At 38.8% G+C, this 15,558-nt stretch overlaps 1 protein-coding gene across 1 annotated transcript in view; it reads left to right on the forward strand.

The window, feature by feature from the left end:
• LOC123752959 (testis-specific H1 histone-like) overlaps nucleotides 1-15,558 on the forward strand; it is a 76,728-nt gene that overhangs the window by 44,601 nt on the left and 16,569 nt on the right. The window contains exons 3-4 of the mRNA XM_069324699.1: nucleotides 3,538-3,734; nucleotides 5,105-5,229. Coding sequence (XP_069180800.1) covers nucleotides 3,538-3,734; nucleotides 5,105-5,229 — 322 coding nt within the window. The remainder of the gene's footprint in view (nucleotides 1-3,537; nucleotides 3,735-5,104; nucleotides 5,230-15,558) is intronic.

Below are 15,558 nucleotides of genomic sequence, written 5' to 3' on the forward strand. Positions count from 1 at the left end.
AGTAAGTGTATGGGTCCCCTAGGAATCATTTTAAAGACTAGGGATTAGAGTGGGTTAGGGATTAGAGTGGGTTAGGGGTGGGCTGGGGGATTGGTTGGGGGGGGGTACTTGTTGTTTGTGTGTGTGTGTGTGTTTGTGTGTGTGTTTGTGTGTGTGTTTGTGTGTGTGTTTGTGTGTGTGTTTGTCGAGGTTTGATGTTCTAGAGAGTAAAGTTTCTTTATTTTTTTTAATTTCGGTGTTTTTATTCTGTTTATTTGATTGTTTGCCATCTATAGTTTAAAGATTTTGTTGTGTGTCATTCTGAGGCTGTATATTTGATTATTTTTAAATATTATTATATATTTATTTTATTTTAAATATTTATTTTATAAAAACTTCTCTCTCTCTCTCTCTCTCTCTCTCTCTCTCTCTCTCTCTCTCTCTCTCTCTCTCTCTCTCTCTCTCTCTCTCTCTCCTCTCTCTCTCTCTCTCTCTCTCTCTCTCTCTCTCTCTCTCTCTCTCTCTCTCTCTCTCTCTCTTTTAACTATGACTAGGGGTTCATAAGGGCTGTCAAATGACGTATCTGGTGAAACTGCAAGCAAGAGCTGTTATCCTACCTCAGCTCAGTTGAAACCTACTCCTCTCTCTCTCTCTCTCTTCTCTCTCTCTCTCTCTCTCTCTCTCTCTCTCTCTCTCTCTCTCTCTCTCTCTCTCTCTCTCTCTCTCTCTCTCTCTCTCTCTCTCTCTCTCTCTCTCTCTCTCTCTCTCTCTCTCTCTCTCTCTCCCCCCAGATAAAAGCCATAACCTCAGAGTGAGAATCACACGGCCCCATTTAGGCAATTGGCTCCCTCTCACCCTCTTCCTCTATGTCTGAACTTCCTACCTCTCTCCGTGTCCCAATATTTACATTTTTGGGGGGTCTGAACCAAACTGGCTTTTGTTAACAAAATTCACATTCAATCCCTTACGTGGAGCTTTGTTGACAAAGATTTGGACACGTGAATTGGTAAATATCAGACGTGATACTAACAGCTTGGAATATACAAGTATTTTGGGGGATTCGAATCCGATAGGAAGGTTTTTTTTCATAGTCCATCTGACTTTATATAGCCACTGTGCCACGATTTGTCGTTTCACACCAAAGTGGACTTTATTTTGATTGAAAAAGAGTGATTGGGGGGATATTTCTGCTCATGCTGTGATAGCGGGTACGTATGTAGGTTTTTGCAGTGATAGCAGGTATTGATGCGGTTGCAGTGACAATGGTGTTTATGTCCTTGCAATGACAATGGTGCTCATGTCCTTGCAATGACAATGGTGCTCAGGTCCTTGCAATTACAATGGTGCTCATGTCCTTGCAATGACAATGGTGCTCATGTCCTTGCAATGACAATGGTGCTCATGTCCTTGCAATGACAATGGTGCTCATGTCCTTGCAATGACAATGGTGCTCATGTCCTTGCAATGACAATGGTGCTCATGTCCTTGCAATGACAATGGTGCTCATGTCCTTGCAATGACAGTGGAATTTTACTTACTGGGGGGGGCACTTTTTCATGTAATTTTGCCACTGTTTCATAGCACTGGGCCACTTTTCTATATAAGTGGGCCACTTTCCCATATTATCAGGCCTCTCGCTCATGTAAATGGACCGCTTTCTCATCTAATTCGGCCACTGTATTAAACAAGGGGAATGCGTTTAACTGAGAATAGGTAGTTGAAGCTACGGTAAGGCAGGAGCCCAGGAGCTGACGCCCGCCTACTGAAAGCCTTTACCCGTGAGTACATATTGGGCAGTAGGCTACTGCTATAACACTAGGACCTCTAGTCTCCTGTAGTGTCCTGTAGGTCACCGTTGGAGGGAGCTCCATATTCAACCGGATCAAATACTTGCGTAACGCAGAGGCGGGTTTGCGTCACTGTGCGTCACTGTAAGGGTAAGGGTGTGCATCCTGGGGGGTTAAGACGGGATAACAGTCACCTTCCAAATGGTAGTGAAAGCCTTGACAAACAGCAGGCTTCCTGCCCCCCTTCCTAAAGCTAAGGATCGCCCTTAGCGACAGATCTAAACCTCTCTCTCTCTCTCTCTCTCTCTCTCTCTCTCTCTCTCTCTCTCTCTCTCTCTCTCTCTCTCTCTCTCTCTCTCTCTCTCTCCCAGCGTTCAAAATGTCTGCCTTGCCTCTCGTTTCACCATTCTCTATTTCATATCCACTGATATCATCTGTCTTTCCAATTCTCCATTCTCCACCATTTTTCTTCACCTTGTCTATACATCGCTTCGTCTTTCGGACACACCATTCATGCGTTCGCCTCTGTTCTTCGCCTTTCTCTTATTTTGGAGTTTCTGTGTTTCTCTTTCTCTCTCTCTCTCTCTCTCTCTCTCTCTCTTACTTTCATTGTGTTAAGGAGTGTATAAAAAAGAGGGAAGGGGTGTTTAGAGAGAGAGAGAGAGAGAAAGAGAGAGAGAGAGAGAGAAGAGAGAGAGAGAGAGAGAGAGAGAGGCTATTGCAAGTCTGAGGCATATGTTCCAGAAGGTGTTCCATTACTGCATAGGCTATTTAGTAATGACTTAGAGTAGTGAAACTTATCACACATTTTAGACTCAACATATGTTGAGTGGGCCGGATCGACATAACACATAGGTTTGCCTATTACAGCTAAAGTGTAGTAGATAGAATTATTTTGACCATTTTACCATGGTCAGTGTCTAATATTTTATAATAAAAATAATAATAATAATAATAATGTCAGAGTAGCTAATGGTATTGCGGGAATTTCCAGGCTGCAGCTTTGGCACAGTGACATAAAACTCCGTTTTTTATGTCAATCCAGATCCAGTGATGTTGGGCACATACCCAAAAGCAATTACTTGGCAAAAATCCGATGAAAATAGCCACAATCATCTGACCTCCATACTTGGACAGACTGTACAGAGAGGCAAACATATAGTTTTTAGTAATAGATATAGCTATGCTATAGCTATGAGAGTTCATTTCCTCTTTCCAAGAGCTCATTCCTCAACTCTGTGTGATAATCCTGGTTAAGGAGCTTGGTATTATTTGGAGGGAAATTCGTTAGTGAGAGATTAGTCTCTGAAATGACTTTCACGAAGTCTCCTGCTCTTTCTAGTTATCCTCCTCCTCCCTCACTTCTATCTCCTTCCTTTCTTCTTTCTCCTATCTCCTCCTCTTTTCTCCCCTTTCCTCTTCCCCTCTCCTCTTCCATCTCTCATCTTCTCCTCATTCACAGAGACGAGGCTTTCCTGAATTAATTCTATGAACCGCAGCAGGGGCATCAGTAATTGCAGCAAGGGTGACAGCAAGCCAGGAGGAGTGACAGCAACTCAGCCAAAGTGACAGGAAGGCTGAATAAGTGACAACATGGCCGGATTAGTGACCGAAAGCCAGCAGGAGTAACAGTAAATTAACAGCAGTGACAGCAAATCAGGTGTCATATCATGTCAGGATTAGTGACAGCAATTCAACACGAGAGTCAGCAATGTTAAAATCATTATACCTAACAGCAGTATTATTAAGTTAATGTTATTCCATTCAACAGTAAAAAAAACAGGAGTTGGGCAACAGTGGTACCTTAACCACGCCAACGGAAATAACGGCAAAATAACAATGCATAATAATAAGCAAATTAGTGCCAGCACAAACAGACAACGTAAATCAGGAGATTCAGCAACGGAAGATGAACAGCAGCAACAGAGAACGGCACGCCAGCAACAGGAGCAGCAGCAACGGCAGGAGGTCAGTAGCAACAGTACTACCGGGCACAACGGGTGCAGTGTAACAGCAACAGGAGCAGCAGCAACGGCAGGAGGTCAGTAGCAACAGTACTACCGGGCACAACGGGTGCAGTGTAACAGCAACAGGAGCAAAAACGGACAAACGGAGCAAGGAGGAACCAACAATCTGTTAACAGGCAATTAACAGAAGGCTATTAGATTCTATAAGAGAGTTGGGTAGAGTTTGGGAGAGTTTCTAAGAGCCTTTGGGAGAGTTTCTATAGAGGCTTAAGGGAGAGTTTTGGAGACTGGGAGAGTTCTTGAATGTCTCCAAAAAATATAGTTTTTAAGGGTCTTGGGAAGAGTGATAGTTCTAAGAGGTCTGTGGGAGGGTTATAATGGGTATATATGGGAGAGTTCTAAGGGGGTGTCTGGGGGAAGGTCAGAGTTTTTGACTCTTGGGGGAAGAGTTGAAAAATCATATCTACAAATAATTAGAATAACATCATATTTTTTTTTATAATATGTATATCAACTATTTATATATTTTTCTGCCTTTTTCATGAATTGGGTAAAATATATTAAAGTAGCTTAATATTCGTCTTAATATTCTTTAAAAGTGAGTGTAAATACAATGTAAATTATATTATATAGTAAATAATATATTAAATTATATTATATAGTAAATAATATATTATATTATATTATGAAATATATCGTATATTATTTGTCACTTTGAAATTGGTGATTAACTAGTTGTAAATTAATTAGTTACTAACTAATTGTGAATTAATAGGTTATTAGTTTTAAATTAATTGGTTAGTAACTAGCTGTAAATTAATTTATAAAATAGTTGTAAAATGTTTTCTTAATATTTTGAAAATGTCTAAAATAACAAATGTTTGTTGTAATTAAATGTAAATTTGTTTATTGTGGCTGTAAATTGCTAATATCAATTAATTCTAATAATAATTAGATGTTTACATATATACAAACACATACATATATACATTCATATATATATATATATATATATATATATATATATATATATATATATATATATATGAATACACACATTAATATAGTTAACAAATACATTAATTAATACATAATACATCAATTCAATTTATATATATATATATATATATACTCGCAATACATAACATACGTGAATACATTTCAAAATACATTTATCAATACAGTTCACACATACACGCACACCCAAATACATCCATACACAAACGCGATTGACGTTTTCATTATCTGGAAGCCTCGAACCATTGTCAGGCAACGTGCGACGCGAATTTGGCGTCGTTCAGAGCTGCCCTCCGCCTGCACCGGCGTATTGTTCATGCTAATATAATTTGCAACTCGTCGTGCCGTTTGCAGTGCTCTCTTGTTGCAAGAGCAACAGGGAGCACTGTTGCTCCTGTTGCAAGAGCAACAGGGAGCACTTTTGCTCCTGTTGCAAGGGTCGAGCGCCGGTTGTCGTCCCTTTATCCCTACAGCTGGAGGTAAACTCTGTCCTCTCGGGGAAGAGGTAAACTTGGGGAATCTTGGAATCATCGCAAGATAACCAAGGTATAACACAGGATTCTTCAGGGGTGGTAAAGCTGGGGTCCAAGAGTTAAAGCTCATTCGCTACAGGCACAAATTGGTAATTACATGAAACCTCATATCCTTTACAACGAATTCCCCCCTCCCCCCCCCCTTGGGGACACAGTTATGGAGGGTAGTAAGGCGGGGTCCTAGAGTTGAAGCCCATTCGCTACAGGCACAAATTGGTAATTACCAACATAAAAATAGCCTCGTAACCTCTACAAGGAACGCCACACTTGGTCCGGGAGACATCTCCCGTCACGCAGGGTGCAGTTGCGCCTCCACAGATCTCCAGTATCATCTTTTGATACTGGTAATGGCTCGAAAGGGCCACCACTTACGGGCTATTCATGCCCGTGCCACCTCTTGGGTGGCTTAATCTTCATCAATCAATCAATCTACAAGGAAATAATTTTTCCCCTTGGGAACACAATTATCGCACCTTAGGAAAACAGTGTCTTCAGTTGGTTCTCAATTCCGACACCTCCATGCGCCCTCTTCCGTCAATTTCGGTAGACGGTGCATGTTAGCATTGTCGAGATTCCCGGGACGATTCCAGCTTGACATTCCAGTCGGTCCGGGATACCAGCGCCCCAGCTTAGAGGCAGACCTGGGAATCACGCCCATTCCCGTTAAACATCGAATTCCAGCCACCTCACATTCCTGCTCCTACAGCCATGACGTTTCAGACTCACCCACATTAATTCCATGATCCTCCCTTTCGGGCTGTGTGTGTGTAGGAGGTCGACGACCGGGCCGCAGGGTCGCTAAGCCCCGAAAACACCTCAAGGTAAGGTATGGTGTATGTGTGTGTGTTTTTTTCGGGACGAAACCTTTACGAATAAAACCAGATAGAGGAGTTTTTTACGAACAATTTAATTTTACGAACAATTACAAACACTTTTACAACAACAATTTACGAACATCTGATAAGTTCATAAGTTAAATTGGGGATTGATTGACTTCATTGTTTGCAGATAATACAGTGATTGAACAGTGATTGAGTGTGATTGGTGAGTTGTTACGCTTGGGAGTGAACTATGTTCGAAATGCCCACTGCTGGGATTATCCCTTACTGGAACTGTCCCATAATTGATTATGTCAATTATTATAAATTGAATATTTGCAGACCATAAATTCCAAATCTTAATATATTTCTCATTCTTCTAATAAAATAATATAACTAGTGCTAATTCTAATACTAATAAATATCCTAATACATTACTGTATTATTCCTAATACATTATTCTACTATTATTCTACTACCTTTGGTAGTAATATAGTAGTAGAATTAGAATCTAAAATTTGGTAGTAGAATTTGGGTTTTGAAATGGCATATTCTCGGATTGTTGTCAGTGTGGCACGTATAATCGCACGAGATAATTTGTAAAATCATACACGCAGTCCTGAATATACTACAAGCATAATTATTCTGCTTGTTATATACCCGTTGCAGACACTAAGTTATAATAACGGGGCTCCCATCCTTCACGTCTGAAAATTAGACTCCTATCCTACACGTCTGAAAATTAGACACTTATCCAACACATCTGAAATTTAGACACCCATCCTATACGTCTGAAAATTAGACACCCATCCTACACATCTGAAAATTAGACACCCATCCAACACATCTGAAAATTAGACACCCATCCTACACATCTGAAAATTAGACACCCATCCAACACATCTGAAAATTAGACACCCATCCAACACATCTGAAAATTAGACACCCATCCTATACGTCTGAAAATTAGACACCCATCCAACACATCTGAAAATTAGACACCCATCCAACACGTCTGAAAATTAGACACCCATCCTATACGTCTGAAAATTAGACACCTATCCTACACGTCTGAAACAAAGGAAATGGCGTTTCGGTCCATCTTGGATCCTTATCAAGTCTTGTAAAGAAAACGTGGCAGAGGAAGTCAGTGTGTAAGTTAAGAACATATGGTTAAAGGCAAGAATAAGATAAGAAATATAGTGTAAAAATAAATTGAAATAAAGAAAACTCGAGAAGGCGTAATGGGGAAGAGGTGAAAATAGAGGCCAGGTAGATATTAACAGAGGAGATAGCAAAGAGAAAGTTTAGAGAGGCTCAAGGTAAATCAAATCACTTTTGTTTAGAAAGATAGAGCATTTATTGATCAGGTGTTGTGAATAGGTTGATATATCTGTTATAACCGAATCACCTCATCACTTACGGTAAGTGATTGGTGATTATCACATAAAACTGGAAAAAAAGAAGAGCTGGGGAAAGATATCATAAGAAAGGTATAAATATTTACCTGATTGGAGAAGTAATTAGCTAAAGTGGTTGATACAGACGAATTGGAGGATGGTAGTTAGTGGTAGGTCGGTATTGTGGTAGTTTTGGTACTACTTGTACAATCTACCAATCTACTCATCTACTGCTGGTGGTGAGGATGCTGGTGTTTGCTAGTAGTGGTGTCTTAGATACCCTCTACCTCCCCTTCCCCCCCCCCCCCTGGACGGTATAGCGACGATCTGGCTTCATGCAGGTCGACGTTCAATTCCCGACCGTCCAAGTGGTTGGGGCACCATTCCTTTACCCCGTCCCATCCCAAATCCTTATCCTGACCTTTTCCCAGTGCTATATAGTCTTAATGGCTTGGCGCTTTCCCCTTATAATTCCTTCCTTCCTTCCCCCTCTCCCCCCCCCCCCCAATAATCAGTACATCAGAAAACTCTTGACCACTGAAGGATTCGAACCCGGTCAGCCATGCCCCTTGGCGTGTCCAGTACTATAACCACTTAGCCACACTGACTGTACAAAAGTATTGGAAGTATTGACCCTTAACCCAATACCCGACAGCACTCATTAACCATTTTAGACACAGTTCATCAAATCTCTTCATCATGCTGGGGGCCGAATGATACTTAATCAATACATTCACAAAAATATCACATTAGGAGACAGTGATCTTAATAACAATAAAAAAATTTGTAATCATTCACGAAGAGATCTTCAGAGAAACCATGATTGATCTGGGACCTGTAAATACACACTTCACCAGACCAGAGAAAACCAATACATCAGTAGTTGTAAATAATTATTGGCTGTAAATCGTCAGTGGTTGTAAATCATTCGTTAATAATTGACAAATCCAGCGCCAATAGAATAAAATCCTATACCAATAGTTGTAAATCATAGGCCAAGTTCTATATCATGCGGCAAGTTGTAAATCATACGTCAATTGTTGTAAATCATATAACTAGAGAATAAAATCATTCGTCAATATGTGTAACACATATTTCTATAGAATTAAATCATACGCTAAATAGCTGTAAATCGTTCGCCAAGTAATTTTAATTCCTCAAATAAAAAAAAAATTCGAATTTGGGTTAATACAATTTGGTTATATTTTACATCAACCCTTTTTCCATTTTTTTTTTTGTAGTCTGTGGACTGAATATCTTTCCCACCTCTTTTCCCCTCTCTCCCTTCACCTCTCTTACATCTTTCCCCTCACCTCTCCCTCACCTCACCTCACTTCTCTACCCTCACCCCTACACTTAGCTTCCCGGATCAAAGGGTCGCAAGAGCCAGAAGTCCCTACCGGGTGGTTTTAAGGGGAATTGACGTGGTTGGGGGAGGCCATTTTTGGCTTCAACATTGAGGGGACTTGAGGTGGGAGGAGATGCCGTTTTTGGCTTCAACACTGAGGGGAATTGACGTGGTTGGAGATGCCGTTTTTGGCTTCAACACTGAGGGGAATTGACGTGGTTGGAGATGCCGTTTTTGGCTTCAACATTGAGGGGAATTGATGTGGTTGGAGATGCCGTTTTTGGCTTCAACACTTGAGGGGAATTGATGTGGTTGGAGATGCCGTTTTTGGCTTCAACATTGAGGGGAATTGATGTGGTTGGAGATGCCGTTTTTGGCTTCAACATTGAGGGGAATTGACGTGGTTGGAGATGCCGTTTTTGGCTTCAACATTGAGGGGAATTGACGTGGTTGGAGATGCTGTTTCAGGCTTCAACATTGAGAGGAACTGACGTGGGAGGAGAAGCCTTTTTCTGGCTAAAGCATTGAAGGGGCTGAGGTCGGTTCAGCGTCGAGAAATTCAGCTGTATATAGACCAAAGAGTAAAGAGAGTTTACAGATCTGGGTCAACATCAGTAAATGTATTAGTAAAGCACAATAGATGTCCTACGCCCTCGGTTTACAGGGAGGGGGGGGGGGAGGAGGAGGAGGGGCAGGAAGACAAGGAAAAAAAAAGGAAAATTAAAATTTGAAATAGAGAAATAGTGAGACAGATCCGATTGAGAGAGAATTCTCAACTACTTGTAATTTCATAGTCGAACGTTTGGTCTTAAGTCCAGCCTTTTTCAGCTTCAGTAGTTCAATGTTCTTTTCACAGATTTTTATTATAATTAGATTTAAAATTATCAAATTGGCTTCAACAATTTTATCATCTACTCTGATCGCTTTCGGCTCCTACACAATATAGGAGCTTAGGCCTATAATGTCCTATAGGTTCCTTACGACATCTCTGCGGCTCATCTGTCTTTCCTGTTAAGGCCTTTCGTTCTACTGCTCCTCACGTTGAACAGGGCTTCTATATCTACTTTGTCAAATACCTTTAGTATCTTGTAAGTCGTAATCATGTCTCTATGCTTCCTTTTTTTCCAGTGGAGTGAGGTCCAGTAACCTCAGTCTTTCTTCATATCTTAGTGCCTTTAGCTCAGGAAAGCGCTTAGCTGCATATATTTTAAAATTTTCTAATTTTCTTTTTCCAGTTCATATAGGTAGGTCTAGTATGTCGAGGCAGCATACTGAAGAATATATCTCCACAAAGGATATAATCGGCACTCAGAAGGTATATTTTTGAACCCAAGATGCTGAAGTATAACCGGACGTTAGCTAGTATAGTATATCTTTCTTGAGGTTATCTTGAGATAATTTCGGGGCTTTAGTGTCCCAGCGGCCCGGTCCTCGACCAGGCCTCTACCCCCCAGGAAGCCGCCCGTGACAGCTGACTAACTCCCAGGTACCTATTTTGTGCCCTCGTTATTTTCCCGGCTTTTTAATATACTGACGCCTGACCTACTTTCTTCTATCCTCGGTGGAGGTGGAAACAAATGAGCAGAGTTTTTTTTCATCCTTACAAATAGTAAATACACGTATGAAGATGACAAAGGGAGAAAGAAACCAGAAAACATTTACTCCACAAGAATAAGATAACTATATGAATCGAAAAGAGATTTTTGAATAAATACAATTTCATCACTAACACCTGAGACACACATAAACTAGGAAACACCAGCAGCATATGAGACGCCTTGAAACATGAGAACATTACTGATAAACCTGAATCAGGACTCCTCCAAAGTAACCTACACAACGTATGTTAGACCATTACTGGAATATGCAACAACGGCATGGAATCCACACCTTGTGAAACATGGAATTAAATTTGAAAAAGCACAAACGTTTGCAACAAGATTGGTGCCAGACCTAAGAGGGTTAAACTATGAGTATAGGTTAATGGAACTCTCACAACGCTGAAGGGTAGAAGAAGCAGAGTGGATATGATCAATGTATACAAGATACTGAGTGGAATAGACAAGGTAGACAAAGACAAGGTTTTAAACTGAGAGGAAAATTAGACAAGAGGCAATAAGTTGAAGCTGGAAATACTAATGAGTTAAAGAAATATAAGGAAATACTAGTACCCTGTACGGGAGGTCAAAAAGTACAATGTACTGAAGGAAGTTATAGAAGCCACCTCCATATACATATTTTAAACCTATATCCAATAAGGAATTCAAACATTAGGATAGTTAAATTAAACGCAGCGGGTACGACAAGGCTAGGAGGCGGGTCTGAAGAGCTAGACCTCACTCTCCCGTAAACACTGATAGGTGAGTACATATAGCAGAGGCGCCAAGAATGAGAAAGACCCAAGAATAAGAAGGAACCGTATCAAAACCTTTCTAAGAATCTTGGAATATCACGTTAACCTCATTATATGTATTGTACATAATGTCATTATTATACAATGATTAATATTTGCTAAACGCGGACAAAGTATTCAGAAACTATGTTAAGAATTTGTAATTAGTTGATAAGTTTCGAAATGATGTAGTTGCCTCGAAATAGTGGTCGCGGGAGCGTCCTGCCTGCACAAGTGGAGGAAATTAGTTGACAAATTAGTTCAGAAATTGACAGGAGATGCATCGCTGTTTTGCAAGTGAATTGGTCAATAGAATCGTCAAAAAAGGTTTTTCGCTGTTTTGCTTCTTTCAATATTCTCTGATGTAAGTTGGCAAGACTGTCAATGCTATTTCCCAGGAAGCAAATGTTTCCACAGCAGATCAAAGACAAGTTTTCATATATATATATATATATATATATATATATATATATATATATATATATATATATATATATATATATATATATATATATATATATATATATATATATATATATATATATATATGCTTCCAGATTTTTTTTAAGGAACTGGGTTCTATGCTAATTGAAACAACAAGGGACCCTAAAGCTGCCAGCTTCCTTTTCCAGCGCCTCAGTGTGGCGATACAGAGGGGAAATGCACACTGCATTCAGGGTTCCTGCCCGCCATCTGAGGAGCTGGAGGAACTCGACAACCTATGATAATCATCTTTTTGTAACCTATATGTAACTTCTTTTTTATAACAAAGTTCAAATGAAACAAATATATATGTGTATATACAAAAAAAATGGGGGTGGTAAGAGAAGAAAATACTAGTGTTCAGTGAGAATCCACAAGGTCTTCTCTGAATACTCTATATTTTCTTCTCCGAGGTTATGGGTCCCCACATTTGCACCAAAGGTGGTACCAAAACAATATATATATATATATATATATATAGACATATATATATATATATATATATATATATATATATATATATATATAGCAGAGAGAGAGCCCCGTTACCTAATGTCCCGCAACTCTGATGAGCCTGTCGGTCGCCCAGACGGAATCACGGTGAACCCCTGGAAGAATGGTAGACAGTTGGTGTGGGACTACACTTGCGTTTCAACTTTAGCCAATACCTATGTTGACTTCAGTGCTACACAAGCAGGAGGAGCTGCCAATCACCGGGAAGCGGCCAAGTCACGCAAATACAGAGACCTTGAGCACCACTACAATTTTGTCCCCATCGCCTCAGAGACACTTGGTGCCTGGGGTAAAAGTGCTGCTAGCTTTTTGAAGGAGTTGGGGTCTAAGCTAATCGAAACAACTAGAGACCCTAGAGCTGCCAGTTTTCTTTTTCAGCGCCTTAGTGTGGCCATCCAGAGAGGAAATGCTCACTGCATCCACGGTTCCTGCCCGCCATCTGAGGAGCTGGAGGAGCTTTTCAACTTGTGACAAGCAGCCTTGTACCCTGCATGTAATCAATATTGTAACTTTTTTTGTGTAATGACATTTTCAAATAAAGTTAGATATATATATATATATATATATATATATATATATATATATTTTTTTTTTTTTTTTTTTTTTTTTTTTTTTTTTTTTTTTTTTTTTTTTTTTTATATAGAAGGGGTACCACCTCTGGTGCAAATGTAGGGACCCATAGCCTCAGAGAAGAAAATAAAGAGTACTCAGAGAAGACCTTTTGGATCCTCACTGAACACTTTGATATTTTCTTCTCCTACCACCCCTATTCTTTTGTTAAGTGTGTATATTTATCTAACTTTATTTGAAAATGTCATTACACAAAAATATATATATATATTATATATATATATATTATATTATATTATATATATATATATATATATATATATATATATATATATATATATATATATATATTAAATGCTTTGTTAATCATAAAGTTGCCAGATACACAACATTTTAATTATCCTTCGATATTTTCAGCAATATAAGTATCATAATTATGTTTGCCATGAAGATTTTTTTGCTTTGTTTTTCAAATTTCTCCAATGTTGCATACGATGCAACGTTTGCATTTCCATGTTTCCCGTTTTGGGTTCGTCAAACATCCGTGCTTGTCTGTTTTACGAGGGCACGTAAAATCATTTTAGTTTCTGTATATTCAACTCACCGTTTTTTCCCCCAGGCCACGTCAATGCCGTGTTCTTTCAATTTGACTGTGAGAACTCTCAGCAATTTTTCGGGAAAAAAAGTAAAAAATTGCGTTTTATGTGTAGTGAAATAAGTTAAAATAACTTTACTGAAACCTCCATAACCCAACTCATTCATATGGAAGTATGACAAATAGTGAGGTGTGAGAGGTATATAAACAAACTCAGTTGTTTACATGGATTCCACTCTCAAAATATAAGCCAAAATATAAAGTCAGGATAGAGCTACAGATCTATGGCTCTATCTCCTAGTTGTTACTATGTAAACTCGGTTATAAGTACCTCTGGGAATATGCATTTCCTGCTGATGTAGACTTGACCAAATGTAAACTGTGTCAACAGAATTATTAGTTCACCCTCAGATTTATAACTCACAAAAATTAGTAAATAATGAATTCAAAGTGTTCGACTACCAGAAATTTTAGCCAAATATTCCCAGTTTGCTAACTAACTAGCTCATCAAGACTGTAACTTGCTTAGCTAAATGAATGGAGGGGTTCAGTCCCTGAGCCCATTATGTGCCTCTGTAGCCCTTTCCACTACCGCCCACGGGATGGGTATGGGGTGCATAATAAATGAACTAAACTAAAACTAACTAGCTAACTGTAGGTAGTAAATATGGGTGATTATACAGCCTGTTCTCCTAAGGATCCCCAACGTTAAGAAAACGATCAATTAACCCGAATTTCTAACGAATTTTTAACATAGCGAATTTCACGCTATGAATGAAATTGGGTGGTTATAAATAGGAGCAGCCTCGTAATAGGCTTTCTGCAGTTATGTTCATTCTCATGTTCTTATGTTCTAATAAATCTCATGCCTAGTGAGAAGATATTATTGGGAACAGACCTCTGTATCATCCCTATGTGTTCCTTTCTATGTGTTCACCAGAGGGAGGGGGGCGAAGAGCTGTTCTTCAGGAAGACGAAGAACAGGCAACTCACACCCATGTGACAGGCGACTCGTATAAGAAGCCAAGTTGGAAATATTCTGAACGAGAAGAGGGAATTTTGCTCTACTAATGCGTATTTCTTTGCAATAAATATCTCAATGATCACTACCCCAATGTTGACTATTCCTGGCAAGTAGTCAAGCCTCTTCGTTGCAGAGATTGTTTATCTCTAATCGTACTAGTTCCCGTCATATATTAAAAAAATAAATGATGAACATCAGTGCTATTAAAAAATAAATGACGAATATCTGTGCTATTTAACAAAATAAATTACGAATATCCATACTATTAACAAAAAAAATACGAATATCCATACTATTAAACAAAATAAATTACGAATATCCATATTATTAACAAAAAATTACGAATATCCGTACTATTAAACAAAATAAATTACGAATATCCGTGCTATTAAAAAAATAAATGACGAATATCAGTACCATTAAAAAATATATTTTTCAGTGTACATGAATAAAATCTAGAAACCTACAACAGGAGCTCTGTCTCTGCCCCACAGATGCTAGAAAATATGTAGATAGACAGACAGACTGAGAGACGGGTGGGGACGAACGAATAATAGACAGACAGAAGGGACAGCGAACAGGTATAGACAGACAATTCGGTCATATGGCTCAGGCCCTCAAACTATGTCAAAACTCGTAACAGCAAACGAGTTTTTTTCGCTTTCAATATCACCTCGATGTAGTTTTTCATGTTTGGTATAAAAAAATATATATTTACTATATACCTTAAAAAAAATATATATATACATATACTAGTGTCACTTTTTGAGGATTATTAATGTTTATGTCATATGAAATTCAAGATTTTTTAAATAAATATATTCATGTGATTCTCGTTCATTTATTCATTTTGCATTAATATGTCGTTTTGAAAGGTTCCAACTATTCTTTGTTTGTCATTCAGTCCCTCTGAACTTTGTCCCAAGAATATATAAAAGCGTATGTATTAAAAAAGTGTTACTTTAAGTCCCGTTTGTTGCAAAAATAAAACATTTGGGCGTGTTTGGCGCCAACTGCGAGCAGGAGTGTGTGAAACCTGAACATATTTTTGTAACTTTTTTTTATTATTTTTAATATGAAGTGACTTTATTGTGAATTAATAAAATTTCGTTGGCCCTGCCTATGTGTATAT

This window comes from Procambarus clarkii, chromosome 14 (assembly GCF_040958095.1).
Source record: "Procambarus clarkii isolate CNS0578487 chromosome 14, FALCON_Pclarkii_2.0, whole genome shotgun sequence".
NCBI lineage: Eukaryota > Metazoa > Arthropoda > Malacostraca > Decapoda > Cambaridae > Procambarus > Procambarus clarkii.